The 25,740-nt window shown below is 45.8% G+C and overlaps 1 protein-coding gene across 1 annotated transcript in view; it reads left to right on the forward strand.

The window, feature by feature from the left end:
* SZRD1 (SUZ RNA binding domain containing 1) overlaps positions 1 to 6,993 on the forward strand; it is a 60,838-nt gene extending 53,845 nt beyond the window's left edge. Inside the window, exon 4 of the mRNA XM_086921917.1 lies at positions 5,592 to 6,993. Within this exon, the coding sequence (XP_086778043.1) occupies positions 5,592 to 5,694 (103 nt within the window). The 3' untranslated portion in view covers positions 5,695 to 6,993. The remainder of the gene's footprint in view (positions 1 to 5,591) is intronic.
* The last annotated feature ends 18,747 nt before the right edge of the window (positions 6,994 to 25,740 follow it).

Here is a 25,740-nt window from a genome sequence, read left to right on the forward strand (position 1 = left end):
CCAATAAGTATGACTTCGAAGCAATGGCACCACAAACAGAGTGCGCCCCAAACAGTTGAACATCAACACCAGCTTCCTTCATGATAAACTTAAGCCATCTTGCAGTAGTAGCGGAGGACACCGGTTTAAATGGCTTTTGAACAGCAATCAAAAGCTGCGTTACCCCAGTCGGTCTCAAAGAACGAGTACACTCCTCATTAGCTTTCAAGCATTGGACCACACACAATTTGGGATTAGCAGGGAAAGCATTATAATCAACCTGTCTAGAAAGGGTCTTTGTACGACCTGTAATGGTAAAAGAAACTCCCTCCGGAGTAAATGCTCTACCTGTAACGTCCAAGGCGCGAACATCCGCCGATCTTCTACAAGCTGACAAACATAATAGCATGACTAGTTTCGCTGATAAATGTTTTCTGGAAAGTGACCAACTATCAAGCAGTTTGATGACCAACGAAACGTCCCACAGCCCAGAATACTTGGGTTTGGGAGGATTCACAACACGTATGCCCTTGAGGAGCTTGCACACCAATGGGTGCATACCCACCGGTTTTCCGTCAATGTGGGTGTGCCCCGCGTAAATAGCCGACCGGAAGTTGTTCACGGATCTATAGGCAAACCCGCTAGCCGCATTGTCTGACAAAAAATTTATGATCTGTGTAAGTCCTGCCCCCATGGGATCCAAATCCCGTTCCACGCACCAACATAACCAACCCTTCCAGGCTGAAGAATACCTTTTTCTCGTGGAAGGGGCCCAGGCCTGCTTGATAAAGTCGTTAGCCATTCCTGAAACTCCAGGCAAACTCCATTGCTGCCTGAAAGCCTCCATGCCATCAGCGATATTCGTTGAGACAGGATCAACGAATGCTGTTCCCGCAGAGGTCCTAGGAGATTCTCCGACCACTGGAGCATCCTGGGGCGGTTGCAGCACATCCCCAATAACACTTGGGAACCAGGGCTGCGATCTCCACAGAGGCGTCACCAGGACCACCTCCGCCTTCTGTTTGGTAATGTGAGAGGCCACACGTGGGATCAGAAGAAAGGGAGGGAACGCATAGTTCACCGCCCCCGACCAGTCCCGTAAAAACTCATCCGTTGCTTCTGCTGCTGGATCCGGTCTCCAGCTGAAGAACCTGGGAAGCTGGCGGTTCAGCCTGGATGCAAATAAGTCGATCTGACACGGACCGCACAGGTCCTGAAGCCAGTTGAACACTCTGGGAAGCAGCGACTAATCGCTGGAATCCCGAAGATGTCTCGAGTTCCAGTCCGCTATCACGTTGGACTGCCCCGGAATATATTCTGCTATAATCGTGATCTGATGATTGAGACAATAATGCCAAAAGTCCTTGGCTATCTCCACCAACATGGACGACCTCGTCCCTCCTAGCTTGTTTATGTAACGTACCGCTGAGACATTGTCCATCCGAAGGAGGATGCAACAAGAGGTCCGTTGCGGCGAGAGAGTCCTGATAGCGAAGGAGCTCTCGAGGAGCTCCAGGCAATTTATAGGGAGTTCTAGCTCTTGAGGAGACCACCTTCCTCCTGTGGAAACATCTCCACAGCGTGCCCCCCCAGCCCCAACGGCTGGCGTCGGACTCGATGAGTATCTCGGGCAGGTAGCCGAAAATGGCCCTGCCGTTCCACGCTTCCACGTGGCTCAACCACCAACGCATCTCGTCTCTCACCTCCTGAGACAGAGGGACCAAGTCTGAGTAAGCCAGACCTCTCTGGAGATGCCGAATCTTGAGTCTCTGCAACGCCTTGTAGTGTAGAGGGCCCGGAAATATCGCCTGGACGGACGATGCCAATAAACCCACTACTCTGGTAATCGTCCTGAGTGAGATCATCTGCTTGCAGAGAACGGATACAATCTCCTTCTTCAGGTCCTTCAATTTGGACTGTGGGAGACTGAGCTGTGCTGACTGTGAGTCGATCACAAACCCTAGGAAATCCATCAACTGAGATGGGATCAGGGCCGATTTGGCCTGATTGATCACAAACCCCAGAGCCTGGAGCAGAGACATTGTCATCTGAAGATATCTCGATACTAGGTCTGGGCTGTGAGCCATGATCAGGATGTCGTCGAGATATATTATCATGCGTACACCTTGCTCCCGCAGGTGCGCTACTACCGGCTTCATTACCTTTCTTGAAGCACCAAGGAGCAGAGGAAAGCCCGAAAGGAAGGGCCGAGTACTCGAACCACCGTCCGTTCCACTGAAACTGGAGGAAACGGCGATGAGGAGGGTAGATGGGAATCGAAAGGTAGGCGTCTTTAAAATCCAAGCGCACCATCCAATCGTTCGGTTGTAAGAGATCTGTTAACAGATGGGTCCCCTCCATCTTGAAATGGTTGTAGACCAGAAAATAGTTGAAATCTCTTAAATTCAACACTAGTCTGTGACCACCACCACCCCTTTTCTGTACTTGGAAGATATTGCTGCAAGACCCGTGCGGGCTGTACCCTCACTCAGCTACGGCTTGTTTGCAAAGCAATTCTTCTATCTCTTTGTCTATACAAATCCTCTTTGGTTGGGAAAAATGGAGAACCCTCGGGAGCTGTACCTGCCTCGGTGTCTCGTAAAACTCCAGGTGGAACCCCTGAATAGTTTGAAGGACCCAAGCGTCCTGAGTCCGGAGACTCCAAGTATGAAGGAAGTGACTGGTGCGACCCCACCCAATGGCAAATGGAAACAATATATTGCGCTCACCTGAGGAATGCTGGGCCTGGAAGCCCGCCCTGTTGCCTCCTCCTTGGTATCTGCCTTTGGAGTATGGACGTCGAGTGGGATAGAATGTGCCACCTCTGGTCGAGTCCCAGTCCCCTCGACCACGTCCGAAGTCACCTCTGGGGGGACCTTGATTGGCGAAACGGCCTGGCGAGCGTCCCCGACCTCGTTCGGCCCGGTTAAAAAGGTGTTGCTGAAGTACACGCTTGATGCCCGATTGAGCCTTATCCAGTGAAGTGAAGGTGCCCACGTACTTGGAGACATCCTTCACGAAACGGTCGCCAAAAAGATTGCCCTCAGCAAGGGGCCCAGGTTCCGCTGTAGCAAGTTCCATTAAATTAGAGTCCATTCGCATCAAGAGGGACTTGCGCCGCTCCGTGGACACTGCACAATTAGCATTACCTAAAAGGCAAATGGCACGTTGAGTCCAACCAGCCAAGATATCTGGATCAATTGGTACATTGGATTCCTTTACCTGCAGGGCCATCTCCAGGATTTTGGCCAGAGGGCCAACGACGTCCAACATCTTGTCCTGGCATCCTCGCCAGGCTCGATCCAACCCTTTTTTAGGGTCCTTTGCGAACTTCTTTAGGAAGGTTAGAAGGTTAGGGTCTATCTCCGGAGTCTCCGCCACCTTCTGGGCAAGGTCGGGACGAGGGCATTCTGATCTAAGGCAGTTTCTAACCTCTTTATCAAATCCCTTCCTAATATTTTGTTGAAGGTACTCTGCCACCGCCGGGGCTGGAACCCAATCTGACGATCTAGGGTGAATAATGTTGGATGGGTTGAAGGCAAAGGGGGTATTAGGAGGAGGCTCTAACGCCGAAGCGACGTCCTTCTTAGTCTTCTTCTTCGGTGGCTGTTCCTCATCCGTATCAGTGGTGTCAGTATCAGTGGTGGTAGGGGTGTCTGTATCCGCATAATGCTGTTTACTGGCAGCCTTGCCACCTGCAGGGTAGGCATGGTCTTGCCCAGACGCTGACGGGAGGGAACTTAGAGCGCCAGAGTGTGGCCATTGATCAGTAGTGGTCGAATTGGGGTTAGACTTGGGAGCGGGTGGAGTCTTCCTAGTGGACTTGTCCTTCGTAAAGCCATGGCGCTTTGCAAAGTTCTCCAGCTGCTTAGTAATAGGCTTGAGTGCAGCTGCCAATGCTTGTTGCACAGTTGCAGGAACGGCGCTTTCCACTGCCTTGCTGACTGAGGCTTGGACCGATGCGTCCAAGGCCTCCACAGCAGCAACAGGCTGCTCCTCATAAGTTTCTTCCCCTGCCTCCTCATCAAAGTACACCCACTCCTCCATCTCCAACAACAGTGGGGTAAATATATATATATATATATAAGGTAAGGAATCTCTCCAGAGGTAGGCACTAGGGGAGTCAGGAACCAGTACCAGACCCCCTCAGCAGGTGCTGTAGTCAATTATTGCAGCCCAGCAGGGCATCAGAGCCAAGAAATAAATTTTAGGGAGCGTGTGCCCACTCCTTTTAAGACACAAACTGTTATTTCAGCGAGTTAGGCGTCACTCTCCACCAGCTCTGCTGAAACGCGGTGAAAACGGGGGAAAAAACGGCAAAACGACGTGTGCAGCCCAACACGCGCCCAAATCCTACCAAAACATAGCCCAATGGGCACGCGTCGGCCGAAGGGTTAACGGCTCTCAAGCGAGGGGAGCTCTGCGCTACCTTCCTGTGAAAAAAAATTGCCACCAGAGGTGAGTTGAGACCGCTTCACGCGGTCCGGTACTGGAGTGCACTGCGGCGCTTGTAAGCGATCACGGAGGCAGCAGGAGCAGAGCTCGGTCTGAGCGCGCTGAAGCGCTCCACACAATAGACGCGCAACTCGGTCCCTGCAACGCGGGAAGAGCCCGCAACTTCTAATTACCGCTACAAGACAAATAAGCAAACAATGCCCAATAGATAAGCAGATAACGCTTACAACTCGCACATTAGCATAAATAATACGCTTTAAGCGCCGCATTAAAGTATATCATTTTAAAGCAAATCAGCATAATAAGGAGCATGGCACTTATCTCTTGCTGTGTGAGCAGCAAAGAAAGAGGACGCTGGGAGTGTTACCAGGACTCTTATAGGGTTCCTAGAGGCGTGGCTAAGGCTAAGCATCATGGCTTCAGTAGTTTATTTTCATTAAACTGTATGTTTATTGGCTGCTGTGAATATTACAGTAAAGAAAGAGAAGCATAATCTGAAGCCTCCGGTCCTGTGATAGAATCCCCTTTCCAGCGAGCAATTCTTCCTACAAAAATGGGGCCATCTAAAACCTCACCGGATGTGTGAGCGGTCGGTACCTGCTTCCTCCAAGCCACTCTGGTGTGCTGACGTCTCCTCCGGGTTTTTTTTAAAGAAAAAGAAACTTCTGGTACCTTGCACCGAAGGATTCCCTAAAACCCTGTCTGCTGTAGGTAAATGGCCATTCGACTCACTAGGGAGGGTGTGCATGTGTTGCTGACACACACACCAAAAGGGCTCAGGCATAAACTTCCTTTGACTTGAATGACCAAACCACTGGTGATGATGGATAATACTCCAAATAACTATATTCTATAGACTGAGGATGGACTGGTAAAGGAACTGTTAGTTGAGGTACCAGAGGGCCAACTAAGTGCAGTGCATTTATAGATGAAAAGTAAACTCCATTGTTGTGTGCCATAGCGTGGTTTTAAATCAAGTCACTCATTTGCAGTCAGAGATAGTTCATCTTGCTTGCTTAGTTGTATTGTTTCATTGGATTTCTGTATGTGATCTGTTATTTTTAATGAGAGTTCTGCTTGCAGATATCTGATGTATGCATTCTTCTCCTGAAACGTAGCAATTGTAAAATCATTTCCATGCTTCATTTTCTTACTAGGCCAACAAGGATCTCCCAGACAGAAGACAGTCGGCCATCCAACAATGTGATCAGGCAGCCACTTGGTCCGGATGGCTCACAAGGCTTCAAGCAGCGTCGATAAATGTGGGCCCAAGTTCCTGCAGCAGAATGCAGGGTTGCCTGCTTTGGGTCACACTGCCGAGGCGCCGCCGGCAGACCGATGGACATGAGCAAAGGGAATGGCCTGATTGGACTTGCACTGTGACCCCCTTTGCGCCGCCCACTGTGACCTTAAACCCCGTGCACTGTGACCCCCCTCACCCCTTAGCTCCACCCACTGTGATTGGCACACCGATATGCGTTGTCCCAAGTCACTGGTCAAGGAATATTAAGGTGAGGGAGGGGGGAACCCCGGAGGACCCTTCGAATGCAGGAGAGAGTATGGACTTGAGGTGGCTTGTGTGCCACTTTTGTTAAAGCTAGTGCAAGCAATAATGTTAATGAAATTTTGTGGGGGTGGGTAGGGTAAGAATAGGTTTGTGTTTCCCACATGTCGTTTTATTTTCTTTTTCTCTTTTTTTCTTTTTAAATTCCTGATGTGCATGTTGCTCTCCTGGCTTGAAATGAAATGGTTGGCTTCAGGTGGGGTTTTCTTTTGGTTTGTTTTCTCAATATTTCAAGTCCATCAGATTTACACATGCATGGCAGGGGTTTTAATTGTTCAAAGATGGAATGAATTGGTTTTTACAGAAAACGATAGTTTAAATTGATCTTTGGTAAACTAAAAGTTTGAGCAAAATTTGCAATTCAGTGCTTAGACCAGTCAAACTGCTTTCGGGGCGGGGTTACTCAGAGAAGCACTAGGGAGAGAAAGACTGGCCTTGCTTCCTTGCAATGTATTCTTTGACATGACCCTGCGGTCCAGCAAGTGCCCAGATCTTTAGTGGTGTCGTCATGAGCTTAGAATGTCCTGGGTTTGATTGGAAAGGAAGAGACTGTGATGACTTGAGTGATTGGTGGTGGTACTTCCGTAGTCTAAGTACCGCTCCCACTTTGGCACCAGCTGAAGCTGTGCATGCCTGTTATTGCCCAGGCTTCAGTTTAGGGATACATTAGTTTTGGTGTTTTTGTTTTTACTTTTTTTTTTCCTGGTCCGTTTTTGTGCCAGTCTAAGGAAGGATACAGGGTGTCCGGTGCCATGATGCTTGTGCTATTCCGTGATCAGATCAGGAGTGCGGGTGGGACAGGGAACGTCCATGTTTATGCAGCAGACCTGGTGATGGTGTTGCCTCAGTCATCAGTCTTCATGCAGCCTTTAGATGGGCGCCTCTCTGTCATTCTTTTCGTTCATGGTACGTTGTTCAGCTCTGTACCACATACTTTTATTTTTAGAATCATACTATTGGGAACAAACCATGCAAAATAAAGTTTAAAAAAGCTATCTTTTTAATATGTCTTTCCTAACAAACCATCGGTTTATTCGCTTTGATTCAGTTTGTTCTCTCCTCATCAAATAGAAATGCTCGTATTTATACATGAAATGTCTTTGAATGCATCACTTATTAAGGATAGAAAATAGAGCACTTTCTTTCAAAATATGTGACTATGCAGGAACTACGTAATATGTTCTTGAGTTGTCCAAGCTATGTATCAAGATTAGAGTTAAGGCCTCATGCCATGTCCTCTGAATCCTCAATCATTCCCAATGAGTGAGTTAGTATCCATTCAGTTGAATGCTGCGAGGAAATGGGGTGTATTATATGACGTGGGTGTGCAACCTCACAGTATAATACACTTGGCAATCCATTTAGAACCTTTAAGTTTCATTTGTTAATCCTTCAGCTCAGTCCTGGGTAGCTGTGTCTCTGAGCAGCAAGGTTTTCGCAAAGGAACAAGTGTAAAGCATTTAAACAACACCAAAACAATTGAAAAAGAAATCGACAACACTCAAATCTGGCACCAATTTATAAAAATAGACTATTTTTAAAGAAATTATACCCAAAGAAAACGAAAAAAGATCCGCAGGAGGGTTCAGAAGATATGGAAAATATAGGAAATAATACATCAACGCATTTCACTCAACTGTGAACAAGCACTGGCAAGTTTAACAAATTTCTGTTTTAGAAACCCTTCCAGGAAAAACTTGAGCAAGTGTAAATGCGATTGAGTAGAGTTACTTGGGGTAACCAATTCCAGCAGGAAGCTAGTCAGGGGGACCAGCAAGGTCCTCAAACAGTTACCTCCACAGAAGAAGCAGTCTTCAAGCAGTTCCAGGCACGTTATCCTCGTTGAAATGGATTCCTATGGAGTGGTCCTGATGTAAGTGATGAAGGATGCTGGATATGTTACATGGATTCTGTGGATGAGATGCAATCTGGGGTCTTTCTGTGGCCAGTACTCTATCTCAGACTTGAGTGAGGCGGTCATGCTCACAGGGTGGATGTCCCTCTAAGTCCTCTCCAGGATGGCAGAAGTCCAGTAGCCTCTGGGCTACCAGTCTATCTGTGCTGCTGTCACCGCCAATACTTCCTGAGTTGATAGCTTGTCCTCCAAGGGTCTCAACTGCACTCCCCTGTTTGACAAGCTCAGGTGCAACTCTGTGCATTAGGTCTTGGTCACAGGTATTGCACGGCTGTGACAATATCAGCTTAAAGACTTTCGGCTACCAACCTGCCCCAGCAGGCTTCTTAAGGTGCAAACAGAATGCCAGTCAGTTGGGCCTTGGAGTCTCTAGTCTTTCCTGGGCTTTGGGGGATCACTTCTCCTTGAGCAGGACGCGTCCAGCACAGTCCTTTTTTCGCTAGCCACCAGGTCCAGTCTTCGGTGCCACCTCTTTGCTGGTCCTTCAGTGCAGCAAGGCATACCTTATTCAGTCCTCCTTCCAGGCCAGTTGAGATTTAGGTTGGGGGTGCCGTTTCATGCTCGGGAAGTGCCCTCAGGGCAGGATGCATTTGGTAGCCAATGGGCTACCAGGTTCCTGCCCATCTGCTGACAACTTCCTTTGGCATGTAACATCTGGATCAGGATGCACCGTTCTGCCCACTCCCAAGATGGCAAGACCACTATTCCGTTGTATGACCTCAGCAGCCAACCTGTGGGGTGTGGCTTTCTCAGGGCATCACACCCCAGGGGAAACTGCGTTGGTAACTGGGTTTCCCCGCTCTACTCCACGTGCCAGTCTGTCTGCCTAAATAATAGGGCAGCCCTTCAACGATACTTTCCCTTTGAAGCCTGTCTTCTGGGGCGAACAACCATGTGGCTTCCGGTGGAGACCTCTCTGGCATTTTTATTTATTATATTTTCTCAGTAACTTTACTTCACAGGGGAGCCTATGCGGGGTTGCTGGGCCCTGGATTTTCCCCCATTTAAATTTGTCACTTGTTCTTCAGGTTTGTTGTTCTCTTAGCACTGTCGTGTCAGACACCCCCCTTTCATGGAGATTTTTTAAATCCCTTACCAGCGCGTCGGTGCCAAAAGCAAGTTTGTCTGAGCCCGGATCGTGCTGAGCTGTGGAACCCCTGCCGGGTTTGAACCGCACACCGTCGCTAGAAAGTCTTACTCTAATAATGAACTGTGCTATTTGAAACCTTTAGAACAAGGCTGTGCATGCTTAGATTTGACTGATTGTATGTACTAACTGTAGCTTCTAATTACATGTGCCTACCACATGACAATGTCCTTGGATGCGAAGTCTTATTTCTATTTCTAATAACTCGCTGAGCAAAATTTGGGGCGCTCTTGTAAATGTCTGCTTCATAGTCAAGCATGCGCTATAACTGCCTGGCTTTATTGACAGTCGCCAGCTTGACATCATTTTTGCTACAGAAACTTAAGCGTATGACTCTTCAAGTCCCTACTTACTAAATGTGACCCCGCCAGGTTATTCAATCCATAGATTATACAGACCCTTCAAAATGGGTGGGGGGCTATGCTTTATCTGTAGAGATTGGCTAAGGCTAAAATCTAAATTTGAATCAACATCCCTCGATTATGAAGCATTGTCCTTCTGCTTCGAGCTAACAAAAAAAGTCATTTGAAGGAATGTTTGTTTACTGCCCTCCAGGTCCCAGGAGTGGTTTCTTAAAATCCTTTGGCTCACAACTAGAAACTGGATCTGTGCTACGTCTTAGATGATTTTAATTTCCACCTTGATGTCCCTGATGATTAAGACACTATGGCCATATTGGAAACCATGCTTTCCGTCTCCCACAACTACTACATAAAGCCACCCATCTGGCTGGCCACACTTTAGATGGGATCTTCTCAAATGGCCCTCATATCACAGTGAAATATTTCTTGCCACTGCCCTGACCACTTTGCTCTCATTTTTGAACTGAACACCCTCTAAATAACCCAATTTAAGAATGCACATGGCGGACCTACAAGCTATCGTGCTTAGAATAAATTAGATGGCAAACAACTTGTGCAGCAGCTTGTGTGCTTTCGTCCCATTCTTTCTCATGATCCATAATTAGCCACTATAGAGTACTCAGAATAGTTAAACTCCACTATCTCCATACTAATTCCTCTTAAATCATCTAAATTAGGCAGAAAGAAACCCTCTGTACCATGGTTTACACAGGTACTTCGACTTGAGAAAGAAAACTGTAGAAGGCTTGACAGAAAATGGAGATCACACTATGATGCACCGGAGAAAGACATATACAAACTCTCCTTGACTATACATAAAGGACTACTTCCAAAAGAAACAAGCATTAGAAATGCAATAGGTCTCGCAGCATTAGAGTTAGTGCTTTTAGAATTGTTAATGGTTTTTTTGTAAATCTTTAGCATGAGGTTGAGGGTGAGTGAGGGTGAGGGGTTGAGGGTGAGTGAGGGTGAGGGTGAGGCTGAGGGGTTGAGGGTGAGGGTGAGTGAGGGTGAGGGGTTGAGGGTGAGTGAGGGTGAGGGGTTGAGGGTGAGTGAGGGTGAGGGGTTGAGGGTGAGTGAGGGTGAGGGGTTGAGGGTGAGTGAGGGTGAGGGGTTGAGGGTGAGTGAGGGTGAGGGGTTGAGGGTGAGTGAGGGTGAGGGGTTGAGGGTGAGTGAGGGGTTGAGGGTGAGTGAGGGGTTGAGGGTGAGTGAGGGGTTGAGGGTGAGTGAGGGTGAGTGAGGGTGAGGGTGAGTGAGGGTGAGTGAGGGTGAGTGAGGGTGAGTGAGGGTGAGTGAGGGTGAGTGAGGGAGGGTGAGGGAGGGTGAGTGAGGGTGAGGGGTTGAGGGTGAGTGAGGGTGAGGGGTTGAGGGTGAGTGAGGGTGAGGGGTTGAGGGTGAGTGAGGGTGAGGGGTTGAGGGTGAGTGAGGGTGAGGGGTTGAGGGTGAGTGAGGGTGAGGGGTTGAGGGTGAGTGAGGGTGAGGGGTTGAGGGTGAGTGAGGGTGAGGGGTTGAGGGTGAGGGGTTGAGGGTGAGTGAGGGTGAGGGGTTGAGGGTGAGGGGTTGAGGGGTTGAGGGTGAGGGGTTGAGGGTGAGGGGTTGAGGGTGAGGGGTTGAGGGGTTGAGGGTGAGGGGTTGAGGGTGAGTGAGGGTGAGTGAGGGTGAGTGAGGGTGAGTGAGGGTGAGTGAGGGTGAGTGAGGGTGAGTGAGGGTGAGTGAGGGTGAGTGAGGGTGAGTGAGGGTGAGTGAGGGTGAGTGAGGGTGAGTGAGGGTGAGTGAGGGTGAGTGGTTGAGGGTGAGTGTGAGTGGGGGTGAGTGGTTGAGGGTGAGTGAGGGTGAGTGATTGAGGGTGAGTGAGGGGTTGAGGGTGAGTGAGTGAGGGTGAGTGAGTGAGGGGTTGAGGGCGGCGTAGTGTCGCAGAGTTGCCCTCAAAGAAGGGAGAACCAGGCCCTTAATTGCCAGTAATTATTGCAGCAGATCGAGAAACTGATTTGCATGTCTCTGCCTTGCAGGGGACCTAGACTATCTACTTTGGAAATGTAAACAGGCCTTTGAGCGCCATATGTGAAGAAAAACAAAGGAAAACATACAAGACCGTGAGAGAGGGGTCAGGGCCCCTCGCCCCAAGAGCGAGATAAAAAACACAGTTTGCTTTATTTTACCCCTATTCCTTGATATAAAAAACGTTACTTATTAAATCTAAAGACGTGAGGAGGGGAGGGAAACACTGTTTCGGTATATAGGCGGCATACAGTGAATAACATATCCAATGCGCGGGGAATATAGGAATTAACCCAACTTTATACATCCGTTCTTAACCTTTTCGACGAGGAGGCGACAAGGGAATATCACCACTTAACTATACAACCAAGTTCACTGTAAAACGTCTTCCTAATTCTTTTTAAGGTTTCATAAAACCAACATTTAAGAGGAGACATAAAAAAGGCATCATTTACGTCAAAAAGTGATTGAAAGTACTAGCGAGTCATGGACATTCCGTGGAGGGGGGCGGTGCGGGATAATGGTTTAGGGTTCTTAGTTCTACAAAGTATATGTCGTTGTCAATTCCCATGCTGTTATATACCATAGAGATATATAGAAGACGAACATTTACTAGCTAAAGCATCACCTGAATGTGCAAAACCACAACAAAATGGTTTGGGGAAAAAGCAATGCAAGTAACCCATTCAAACTTTGGCACTGCAACCACTTCTACGAAGGTGAGCACACTTTCACTCTTTTGTTAACTTTTACCAAAAGAGAGCGTGAGAATGACAAGCGCTTTCCTTTAGAGACAACCGTCTGCGTGAAACGGTATTAGTAGATATTTACACAATTTCTAAAACATTCAAAATATAGTTACCAACACCGACTGCAAAAATATAGCAATCGAACAACCAAAGAAAAACTTGCGACTCCCTATGATGAAGGTAGCATGCAATTGGAAAACAAGGAGGCTTACCAACCAGAGCAATCTCAAACTCTGTTCGACTTCTGGGGCAGCAAACTAAACAAGCCTTTCACCGTAACACGGCGGGCAGGGGAGGGGGCGGGCAGGGGAGGGGGCGGAGAGGGGAGAGGTGCGACACGGCAGGAAGACGGAAGGAAGAGAGGGGAGGGGGAGGAGAAATGCGACATGGCGGGAGGTCAGAGCAAGGAGGCAAAGCCATCAAGAAGGGCAGTTATAAAAAATGTCTCACTACTTATGGAATTGTTTTCGCTTTTAATGTTGCACGGAAATTCAATACCCACCATTGTCCTCACTTTATGTATGTTTTATGGGTTTTTAGGTTAAAAAAGCAAGTTCGCCATGGTGCAAAGTCCTTTGTACCCGGAAAACGGTTGCAGAATTTAATTTGCGACCATTACTGTTTGGCTTGGTTTGAATTAAGCGAGTAGTGAGTTTTCTTTCTCACAGTAGAATTCACAGACCTCTTTTGTGGAGTAAACTTCTGGACTCCCTCTGAGAACTGTGCTTTCCAGGTTTTAGCTTGAGGAGCGCCGGTTCACACGGGGACGGCACTTTTCTCAGCCCAATCCTAGCTTGGCCTCACGTGCACCTCGGAGAGGCAGGCCCGGGGTAAAAGTTCGACGGGCGTCGTTTGAGTCTCCGTGTGTAAGGCTCGATTTCAGACCGCGGGAGGGTGCTGAGACAAAGGGAACGGTAAAAAAAAAAGAATGAAACTCACCCCTGAGCAGCCGCGCCGCCACAAGCTGCAAGACAACAGACAGCGGGAGGGGGCAGGAACAAAGGGAACGGGGACACGGACTACAGGAAAGGGGGCGAGAAGATGGACAAAACAGCCAACGGGAGGAGGGCATTGCTGTGGGGAGGGGGGGGGAGGAGAAGTGCGACACGGCCGCAGCAGGGGGCGGAGCGGGGAGAGAATGAATGTTGAAGGCGAGCAAGACTGAGAGGCGGATCTGTAAGTTAAAACAAGCTTCTCAGCAGTGGCCGCAGGCTGCCAGTGGGAGGGAACGAGCGAACATATGGCGAGCGGCGGGAAGGGAAAGGGGCGGAACAGGGGAGGGGGCGGAACGGGGGAGGGGGCGGAGAGGGGACATGCACGCGCCCGTGACTTTTAAGGTCAATGCGCATGCGCATAAGCTTAATGCGCATGCGCATTGACCTTAAAAGTCACGGGCACTGCAAGGAATCGCCACGATTCCTTGCAGTGCAGATAAAGTGTGGATAACTCGCAATACTCTCGCCTTGCTCGATGCGCATGCGCATCGACAGGCGAGACCTAAAAATGGTCTTCTATACACAGCAGATTGAATCATCTAAAAGTTCCTCTATGAATTTTTTTGAGGTGAATAACAAACTCTTTAAACAAAGGAGCAAACAGTAGTCAAAGTTTTTGTGTCTCAGTTGCCCACTGTTTTTGCGACCAGGTCGACTAAATCTGCCAAAAGCTTTCTACCATGAACAATTCAGCTCCTAGGAAAGACTCCAACAAAAATTGCACTCTAGTAGACCAATTTAATTCCCAGGATGACACCGACTAACCTTTGCTGAATTCGAATCAGGATCTCCTTATGACCCATGCCCGCCTTCAGTAGTAAAACTGATCCCTGTGCCCATAGCTTTAAATTTACCTAGCATTTTCAATTCCATGTTTGCTTCTGATCATCTTTCTGGTGCTTGGTCCCCCGCACCAGAAAGACCAGATCGGGAGGCCGCTCCTTCTTCTTCCTCACGGCCAAAGCATGGAACGCCCTTCCGCTCCACCTCAGACCGACAACATCGCTCCCAATCTTTGCAAGAAACCTTAAAACCTGGCTCTTCGACAGACCCCCCTCCTTGATGGAATGGAACCTGCACCCCCCCAACCCTCTTCCCCCCCCCCCCCCCCCCCCCCCCACCCGTAGCGCCTTGAGACCCTTACGGGTGAGTAGTCGCGCTTTAACAAACTCCTGATTGATTGATTGATCATTTCCCGTCAACCTGGACAACAGCCTCAATTCTTTGTCTCCTGAAGAAGCAGGGTCTTAGCCCGGAAGATCCTGCCAATTTTCAGACCCTTTCTAGATGACCATTCTCTGCACAAATTGCAGAGAAACTGATGAATATACAATTGGCTCCATTTATTCAGGACAACCATCTACTTGACCCATCGCAGTTCGGGTTTAGACCAGGACCAGGACATAGCAGAGAGACTGCTCTGATCAAGGCCACTGAGGAAACCAGGGCAGCCGACAAGTGAGGGACTGCGTCCCTTAGTCTCCCTGGTTTGTCTGCGGCCTTAGATCTGGTCAGCCATACTGTTTCGTTCGACCGCCTTGAGGCATAAGTCATAAAAAAAGAAGGCTCTTGTACTGCTGCACTCGTTCTTGAAAGGAAGGAAACATACGGTTGTTTTTGACAGATACAATTCTAAACCTGTCTCTCTCCCATGTGGGGTCCCGCAAGGGTCCTCACTTAGCCCCACAATGTTCAACCTAAATGTAACTGAACTGGCGCCACTGATTCAGTCTTTTGGATTTTCCCTCACTTCTATGCAGACGACACACATTGTGCTGTTGGCTCCTAACGCCAACTTTATAGGTTCTCAGTTACATGATTGCATGCAGGCTATCTGTTTTCGGACGAGATGTTGAGTTTCGGTAGTCAAATCAACTCTGTAGTCTCCTCCTTCAATACTCTGAGGATAATTAAGAAAATCATCTCATTCATTTCACTGAATGTCAAAAAAACAGTAATTGCAACTTTAGTTCTATCCTAAATTGATTACTGCAACAGCTTTTACTGTAATCTGCAAGAATAACAGCTTAAACTACAGATTTTGCTAATTGCGGCGGCCAGTTTGCTTCTGGACATCCGCAAATTTCAATCAGTCAAGCCATCAATCGGAGGGCTTCACTGGCTGACAAACCACATTAAATTAAAGGCATTTGTATAACCTACAAAGTTCTGCATGATAGTGGCCCTGAGTTTCTAAAACAAGCATTCAAATAATACGAACCAAGCAGCAATGTACTCCCTAGAGGAGCAATGAAAGTCAGGTTTTCTAGATTTGAGAGAGGGGGAGGAAGTAGTTTTGTTACTGGACCCACCAAATACCTCCTTCTCTCCAACATCAGGGCTGCCGCTTCCCTGCTTACCTTCAGAAAGCTCATAAAACCTGACTTTTTAATAACTGTATTTACAGCTTTTTCAGTTGTGCACAAGCTGTGCTAGTTCTAAGACACCTTAAGGTAGACTTGCGCTCTATCCATTTTTTAACATAACAATCCCTCAATTGTTCCCCTTCCTGAGAGTCATTGGCACGTCTCCCTAGGTGGGTTCATGTGCTGGGAAGATGGGAAGGCACAGGACGTGTAGGGGCAGCAAAGTGGCAGCTTAGTAAAAGCTGCACACTGTAACAAGTTACATTAATTTAGATTCAGGTTGAATGTAATGTAACAAGTTATGTGATACCTTGGAGTGCCCACTTTGGTTGCACCGCTCAGGAGTTAGCACAGCTTAGGGTCCAGTGTGTACTCCTGCACTTGCCAATTGGGCGGCCAATCCTTTCCACGGTCGAAATAGCTGTTAAGCGTTTTTACTGCCATAACATGTACACTGCATGTCCTGCCAGTGTTCTATGTTGCACCCTGCCTAAGGACCCAGTAGGCGTGCGAGAGGGGGTGACTTACCCAGATGCAGAGGGAAAAGTAGAGGCTTTGCCTCTGCTTGGAATGGCACTTGGGCTAGAAGTACACAACTACACTACCAGTCCGCAGTATTGACTGGGAGTCTCGTTTTACCCAGGGGGGGGAGGGGAGAGGGGGGGGGGTCTACCAGGGTGGCACTACCAGTGCTGCAATCCCTGTGGTACCTCTAATTTACAAGCCCTGGGTACCATATACTTGGCACTTGCATGTAAATTAGCCATTTTCAATGTGGTTAGGGCAAGGAGGTCTGGTTAGTAGTCAGTGCATTCTTGAGTCGAAAAACCAGCAGCAACTGCCCTAAAACCTGGGGGTGAGCACTCGAGCAGCTGCTCTCCACCTAAACTTGGGATCTATCCAGAGTTCTGATTCTTTTTTGCCTAATTTACGCAGCCCTCTAGGCCTGAAAGTCTGTGTGTATGTATGTGTATATATATATATATTCACTGAAAAAACCATAGGTTATAGACCATATATAGTTAGGAATTCGCATTTACAAAACCTTATTTTACTCACACAAAACCATTGAAATTCCATATATAGTTAGTTGCACTAACTATATATCGCGCACCCGCAATCCACTGCTGATGATGTCACATATTACATCATTCATGACATGTCAGTGACATCACTGATGACATCTCAAATGACATCACTGATGACATCACTGATCACATCACTGATGATATCATTCATGTGATAATACGATGAACCTCTTCAGACTCTAATATAACCTTAGATACAATCAGTGTAAACAGACACTCACAGACTGTCACTCATCCATGGAGTTACTCACACACCTAGTCAGTCATGCAAAGAATCAATCACACCTCCATTTCCTCAACTATACAGTTATACAAACTTTACTTATTCAAACATATACTAACACATATTTACTCTCTTATACAATCCCTGATACAAGTTCACAATGATCCATACAGCCACTCACACATTCACTGGCTCTTATGCACAGTTATTTATATATGTCAACTCTCACATGTACTGTGTTTTACATATGTACTTACTTTGACATGTAGCACTGAGATATCCATTCACTCACCAATACACTCATGCACACAGTCAACCGCCCATACAGCTGTTTCCACATGCACTTTTGAAACCATGCATCTAGTGAATCAACTGCTCACACATCTATGCACAGTCATACACCTCCCAGCCACCCACACACACACACACTCAGTCTCCCATACAAATACTTGGGCAACCAATCAATAACCCATATAGTTACTCATATGTAAATGTATAGGCATTTATATAGCGCACTACTTACCCGTAGGGTCCAAAGGCGCTTCGACCGCTGCGAAACCCTTCCTGGCTTCCCTGAGAGATGGTCCCTAATGGGTATCTCCAGGGTGAGACCAGGCATATAGCTACTTATCAACACATGCAACAGTTTACAGAACAACAGACATAATGATGCACAAATTAAGACAGTTTAGTCACTAACCCATGTACTCAGTGAGACACATTTAATCACTCACTCATACAGTCAGTCATGCACCTACTAAATCCTTCATCCAGACACTTATACATCCACTCATTCTTCAATATGTAAGACATATTTTAACTTTACAGAAACATACAGTCACTGGATGTTGTCATCAGTGATGTCATCAGTGATGTCATTTGAGATGTCATCAGTGATGTCACTGACCATGTCATGAATGATGTAATATGTGACATCATCAGCAGTGGATTGCGGGTGCGCGATATATAGTTAGTGCAACTAACTATATATGGAATTTCAATGGTTTTGTGTGAGTAAAATAAGGTTTTGTAAATGCGAATTCCTAACTATATATGGTCTATAACCTATGGTTTTTTCAGTGAATTTTCAAGGTTTTGTAAATGCTAATTCCTAACTATATATGGTCTATAACCTATGGTTTTTTCAGTGAATTTTCAAGGTTTTGTAAATGCTAATTCCTAACTATATATGGTCTATAGCCTATGGTTTTTTCAGTGAATATATATATATAAATATATATATACATACATATATAAACATATCATCTGTATATCTATATAAATACAAACATAAATGCATGCATACATATACTTATATGCATACAGATGCATGTTATTTACATGAAAGTTGAAAAAACACTAATAAAAGCAAAGCTAAAAAGCCACCTCATTACAAACAGAATGGCTTTAACTTAAACGAGGGCGAGATCTATTGCATTTTCAATGCTTGTTTACTTTGGTTCCATCAAGAAGGCATTCAGATGTGTCACACATTTGCCATAAATTCTGAATGTTAGCACTCTAGTTGCACATTAGATCACTGTAGTAAAGCTACTGCTCACCAGGGACGTCTGCTGCTGGTATTCAAAGTGCATGTTTCAGTCTGCATGTCAGAATAGTTTTAATGAAATAGAAGAGGATTTGAGAAGTCACTCAAAATGATCCCTAATGTTTCTTTCTGAAGCACTAATCATACTTTCTATGGCAAAATTAACCCCCTCATGTTGTTCCTTTTTAAATTAAATGTTTTCAGACTTACCACTTCATTCCAATCAAGATGGCTTCTGGTGTGCCATACTTTTGTCATAAGTAAGACTGTTAGCGCTCTAGTTGTTCTTTAGAACACTCTGGGACATTCTGTCATTGGGCTATACTTGGGCTACATCTGGGTGATATTTGGGCTACATTTGGGCTCTTTTGTCTCTGGTGGCCATTTTGGGAGACTGCATGTCAGAATGTTTTAATGAAATAGAAAAGGATTTGAGAAGTCACTCAAAATGATCCCTAATGTTTCTTTCTGAAGCACTAATCATACTTTCTATGGCAAAATTAACCCCCTCATGTTGTTCCTTTTTAAATTAAATGTTTTCAGACTTACCACTTCATTCCAATCAAGATGGCTTCTGGTGTGCCATACTTTTGTCATAAGTAAGACTGTTAGCGCTCTAGTTGTTCTTTAGAACACTCTAGGAGGCTGCAGTAGAACACAAAGGAATCAACTGACAGTCTCTGTCCTTGTTGGATGTACATGTTTTACTGAGAATGTCAGACTTCATTTTCACATGACTGAGAAAGATAATGTGAATTTACAGAAAATATGCTTTCAGTTTAGCTTATAGATCCCCTTCCAAACCACTGTGGGAAAATGATGAGATATTAGTTTTCTTTCAAACAATATTCATGATATCACAGCAGAAGGTTTTTTCACATGGTAAAATCACCTTAGAACCCACCACAATTCCTAAAACGAGTATGGTACCATCAACAAATGATTTTTAATGTAACTAAAGTCCTAAAACCCTCTATTAACTACTATGCTTTTTAATGAGGTGCTATCATGTATATTGGTCCCAAGATGGCTGCCAACACTTCTTGGATGAAGTGCTGACAGCCAATCAGATCAGATGTGTGGTTAGGCTCCGCCCAGATATATATCTTTTTTTGAACCTAAATTACTCAAAATCCACTGGAGCACATATATTGAGACCTAGCAAAGGCACATCGGGCTAACAGTCCCTACAATTTTGCCAAGTTTCGTGCAAATCCATTCAGCCGTTCGAGCTAAAAGTGAGGCCAACCGCCCTATGGAAATTAACATGGGAAAAACGCGTTTTGGGACCCCCCTTTTTTCTCGGCCCCCCCTTGATGAAACCCCCCCAAATTGTCAGGGGCTGCTCAGAAACAAAATGTTCCATTTTCTTGAAAATTTCAGCCAATTCCGTCCACAAACGCCAAAGTTATTAGACATAGAATTTTCAAAAATCCCATAGAGAAAAAATCCTAACTATATATACCTACTGGCGACCGCCAGTAGGTAATATATATATATATCCTTGCCACTCCACTTCCACGAGCAGGTTGCTTGCTCTCTCCAAATCAGACAAACGTGGAGCACAGACCCAAGTAGGTGCAAAAAATAGTTGTTTATGCAGCAGCTGCTGTTCCGTCGGAGATATATATATATATTTAACAAAAAAAACAAAGGTTACAGGGACGTTATAGTCTCACATTTCACTCATACAAAACCTGTGAAATTCAGCAGTTATCGTTACCTTAGCTAGCTATAACTTACGCCACAGCAATGCCCTGCTTATGGCCTCCTACATTGCATCACTGATATTTCAAATTACCTCACTCATGACATCCAGTAAGTATACCTGTTTTCTAAAAGTTTGTGTTAAACATGTAGACCAAGGTACTAGAAAACTTAAAATAGTATACTTTCTGTACCACAGAGTGATACAATTTCTAATATATTACGTGAGTGGATGTGTAACTGTGTATTGGGGTGCGAGTGCCTCCAATAGGTGTGTGAGTAGCTGTGTGGGTGGATGATTGAGTGACTGTGGGTGGGTGTTTAGGTGACTGAGTGAGGGACTAGTGCCTGGCTGTGTGAGTGCTTTTATGGGTGAGTGAGTGGCTCTGCGAGTGCCTGTATGGGTATGTGACTGGATGTGTGAGCAGCTTTATGGATGAGTGACTGGTTGGATGAGTACTTGTATGGGTCTAAGTGGGTGTATTAGAGGTTGTATAAGGGTGTAAGTGAGTATGTCAGTGTTTCTGTGAATGATGTGAACAGTGATGTCACTGACCATGTCATGAGTGATATATGTGCGGTCATAACCATTGTATTGCGGAGGCGTAAGTTATAGTTAGCGCGGGAAACTATAATGTCCCTGTAACCTTTATTTCAGTGAATTTCTAAGGTTTTTTAATTCTATTTTCTAACTGTAACCTGTACCTGTAAAAATGAGTGTGGGTGAGTGCAACAGTGTCTTAGTAGGTGTGTGACTGAGTACGCGAGTGTCTGAATGGGGCTGTATTTAAGTTGTTCTATGAGTGGGTTCTGCTCGGTTTCTGCTCCTTTCCTGCCTTTTTAGGTCTCGCCTGAGCTAGCGCATGTGTTGCTCTGGCGAGACTTTTAGTAAGTGGGCATTCAAAAATGCTACCACATGCTTTGTGTGGCCTCGAGCGTGCGGTATGACGCACAGGCATGAACAGAGGCGCCATCTGGCTTACTTCTCTCCATGCCTCATTAAGTGCATCGCGATCACTTTCACTTTGACGGCCGCATCACTTTCACAGCTGCGTGATCACTTTCACTTTGCCCCCTTCGACACAGGTTCTCCTCGTGTGCTGGTGTCACTTTAACTTTGCCCCCTTCGCAGGTTCTCTTTGTGTGCTGGCGTCACTTTCACTTTGCCCCCTTCGACGCAGGTTCTCCTCGTGTGCTGGCGTCACTTTCACTTTGCCCCCTTCGACACAGGTTCTCCTCTTGTGCTGGCGTCACTTTCACTTTGCCCCCTTGACGGAGGTTCTCCTCTTGTGCTGGCGTCACTTTCACTTTGCCCCCTTCGACGGTTCTCCTCGTGTGCTGGCTTTACAACCATTGTGTATCCCCCTTAAGCTGATGGCCGAAAACTTGTTTCCTTTGTCTCCCTTTTACGCAGACCCCCCCCACCTTCAACACAGCATGAGCACCACAATGATGGCCGCCGCACACACCACTTGCGGGACGCTGGTATTAAATGCAATTACATTATCCTGGACGCCGCACACCCCATTCGCGGGACGCTGCCCTTGTTTCAAGGTTAGTTTTAGTTGTCATATACCCCTCTGTGGGCATTAGCAGGATGTGCAGTGGGCTTTCTTTTGTGATGCTGAGTAGCCGTCATGCCATAATGTATGGTTTTTCGCTGATGATGCTCAGTATCTGTTGGCTAAGGTCATTTTGTCCCCCTCGATTCCAGGTCTGTGCATGTCTGAACCCAAGTCTCACAGTGAAACATTAAAAGACATGCGCTCAATGAGGAAACATTTCTTAAGCAATTCAGTTTAGAATGCATTGTCTATAAGCTATTGAAACAAAAAGACGTGCAAGACGTGCTCCCAGTTCAGGATCCCTGTCTTAGGCCCAGCCTATTGCTGTTCATGGTTGCACGTGGTATTACAGTTAACCACACATTTTATATCACTGTTCAATTTTTTTTAATGTAAACTGAAAAATTCACTAGGAAGACTGTTTTTATTGTTTAACATTTTACATCTCTATCAGAACTCCAATGTCGGACAGGGAACCTCAATACGAGTTTGTGGATGGGATCATGGTTTGAGAGAGGTAGTAACTTTTCATGCACTTTTGGAGTATGAAATAGAAGCTCCGTCCTCTCTCCGCCGATATTTGTCATCGGCTTGTATTATTGCCCTTCGTAAATGCGGACTTCTGATTCGTTAATAGGCTTATTAGCCCCTTCTTAGTACAGCCTTGGCTTCATTTGTATACTCTCATGAGGACTGGCCCTATTACTTCAGTTGTTACACAGTACATCTTTTTTAGTCTGTAAGCACTATTTTCTTTGAGTTTCTCCGCCTGGGACAATGGCGGCTGCTCCTTTGAATAGTTTCGCTTTTGCAGGAGTTTGAGCTATTGGCATTGTAAATGACAATGCCTTGTATTTATGTGTTAATTTGCAAAACAGAGAAATAAAAGGCATTGTCATTTACAATGGCAATAGCTTAAACTCTTGCAAATGCGAGACCTGTTGCATTACAAATGCTTGTTTCTGACCTCTATTTTGTCTTTCTGACCTTTACTGTGACTCTTTCTTCACCCTTCTGACCTTTATTTTCTATATTTTTAATAGGGAATGGGTGCTATGCAGCCGTTCTTACCCACCTCTCCCTCCCAACCTATTTGGGCTCTGGGGACCCCATCTCCAGAGGCCTGGCCTTTTTGTAAACGGGTATTGGCAGACCCCTCATTTTTTTAAATAGAGGAAGGAGACCATTTAGCTCCAAGGCCTGGCCTTTTATTTATTTTATTAGTGAAGGGGGGTGGAGCATCCATGCTCCTCTGGCTGCATTTGCATTTGGCCTGCAGGGGGGAGCCTGAAAGCCCTGCAGTCCCTGGGCATTGCTTTCTTAAAAAAAGGGAGCTGCTAAACTTGCAGCTCCCTTTGTTTGAAAGCAATTAGTCTAATGCTCGTCTAGCAAGGAAGAGCATTTCTCTGCTCTCGCTTGCTGAAGGCGGAGCATTTCCTTTGGCTTGGCGAACGGCTAAAGCTCCTGCCAAGCTACAGCAAACCGCTATGTCCTGGTGGTGGGCACCCTGGTACATAGGGGGAGCCAGCCCTGGGGGTGCGGTCCCCAGGGCCATCTATTGCTCCATGAATTGGGGGGGGGGCACATGCAACCCCCCTACTTTAATTCAGTAGGGCCCCCACCCAAATGAATAAAAACACCTTTGGACCCGGGGAGCAGGTGGCCCCTGGGGCCTGGGAGGTTCCATGAAGCTCCCTTCATAACAAATAATTTAGCCCTGGGTCATAGAGGGGCGCACCCCCCCATTTCTTTGTTAGTTCGGGGAAGGTGGCGGTCAACAATGCACAATGAGGAGGACCCCATGTACCCACTACTTTACATTTTAAGCCCGCATGACTCCCTGGACGAGGGCTAAATAATAGAGAAGTGCTCGACTCCGCACTCTTTTTGGGTTTTTTTCAGCCCGAGCTACGACTCCTGTCAATTTTGAAAAAGAAATGGCGGCAGGACACCTCAACCCCATCTTCCCCCTTAGGTGGTCAGGGTATTCCTAGCCTGCCCCCTTTAAAAAAAAAAAAAAAGTTTACATTTTATTTTGGGAATCAGCAGAAGCCAAGTCCCAAGATGGCTGAAAACAGTTCCTGGTTTGAGGTGTTGCCAGCCAATCGGATTTGAGCACATAGGAGGATTTGCATCCATTTGTAAGAAAATAATTGGAATTTCCTTATTTCAAGCTATTGAATGGATTTGCGCTAATTAATAAAAAGATTGCTTTCTGGACCAACAAATACCTTTCTGCCAAATTTTGTGTGGTTCCAGGTTTAGCAGTTTGGCCTGTAGTTGTGTCTAAAATCTCTTTGGGAATTAACATGGAGAAAACGCGTTTTGGGACCCCAACCAACCCTCCTTTTTCTCCTGCCCTGCTTGAAGATTCACCATAAAACTTTCAAGATAGCAGCTGAAGTGAGCGTTGTATTAGATTTGAAAATTGTGTGAGGAATCGTCAAATGGCGCCAAAGATGTTAGCAAAACACAAAAACATACCTATGGAAACTAGGTCCTAACTAGAACAACCTACTGATGACTGGCAGTAGGAGTTACATGTTAGAGAGATAGATAGATAGATAGATAGATAGCGCTATATATATATATATATATATATATATATATATATATATATATCGTGGTAAGTATGTTATTTTCATTTAGCTGAGTGTTCAATAACACTTTGATACCTTTTAAATTGGCGCATAAACAGACCGTGGCACCTCTGAACTTTTGCTTTATCCGGTTATTTTATTTAAATGTATTCCACCAAGGGCATCAGAATAGCATGAAATAGCCTATGCTTTTCGGCCGTAGCCGTCCACAGGGAGATTGATATATATATATATATATATATATATATATATATATATATCAATCAATCTATCAATCGTAGCAACTCCTGTTTCCTCGGCGATTCCACACCAAACAGAAAGAAGGACCCCAAAGCAGCAGATGAGTTCTCAGTGGGAAGATTTATTTGCTCTCAAAAAATGGTATTCCAGGCATGACGCGTTTCGGTTAACCAGTAACCTTGATCACATAGCGACACTGCAGCTTGTTACATTCTTAAATACTAATTTTTTCAAACATTTCAGTCATGTGATGACAAACAGTGAAAAAATACTTCTGTTGACGTTATGTCCTTATATATCAATAGCGACCAGCTTAAACATTGGATAGGTTCTGGTTTATGATGTTATATACATATTACTGTATAAATGCATTATATAACAATGTGCAACATTGCGCAATAAATAACTAAAAACTATATGTATTGAGACTTAATTCTCGTTTTCATTATTTTTGCAGCATTATATTTAAGCGCAGTATTCCTTTGTATATAATGAAAAAAAATATATATATATATATTGAAACGCACCCTTTTATCATCAAAAAACAGGTTCCAACACAAACTGGCTCACTTTGATTGGCTTTATTGTGCCTGCATCCAACACCCCCATTGGGGGGGTGGGGTCGGGGTCATAGGTCCAGGCCCCCATCCCCTTGGCTGTTTTTTTCTGTAAATTAAAGGGGAGGGGGTGCTGCTCCCCTCTCTGAACCATTATTGGTCCCAGAGACAACATTCACAGGGTCACATATTTAAATAAAGGGAAGGTGGGCCATGTGCCCCCCTCTCCAAGCCTTGTTAGGCCCTGGGACCCCATCCCACCAGGGCCTTGGGGGTCAGGTTATCCCTTCACGGCCACCATATGTTTTTTTTGGGGTCTTTTTAGAACTTCAGGACAGGTGACTAAGTCCCAGAGTCCTGTAATGGCTGCCAGCAACATTTTACTCATGTTGCTACCAGCCATTCACAGTGCTGTGATTCCAGCAGGAGCGAGATGGCCCAAGGGAAATAAAGCTTCCTGGGTCAATCGGAACGCTCCATTTTTAATTTGGCACACTCGCAAGAGCCTCGGAGACTCCCTTGCAAGCCCAACCGTTCAGATATATTTCTTTTACTCTTATCTTAAAAAATCCTTTACGGATTTAGACTAAATCACAAAAATCATCTGCGGACTAAGATATAGCTTCCTGCAGAATTTGATGTAACTCTGTTCAGCAGTTTTTGCTTTAGCCAGTCTATCAA

Source organism: Lissotriton vulgaris, chromosome 5 (assembly GCF_964263255.1).
Source record: "Lissotriton vulgaris chromosome 5, aLisVul1.2, whole genome shotgun sequence".
NCBI classification, from domain to species: domain Eukaryota; kingdom Metazoa; phylum Chordata; class Amphibia; order Caudata; family Salamandridae; genus Lissotriton; species Lissotriton vulgaris.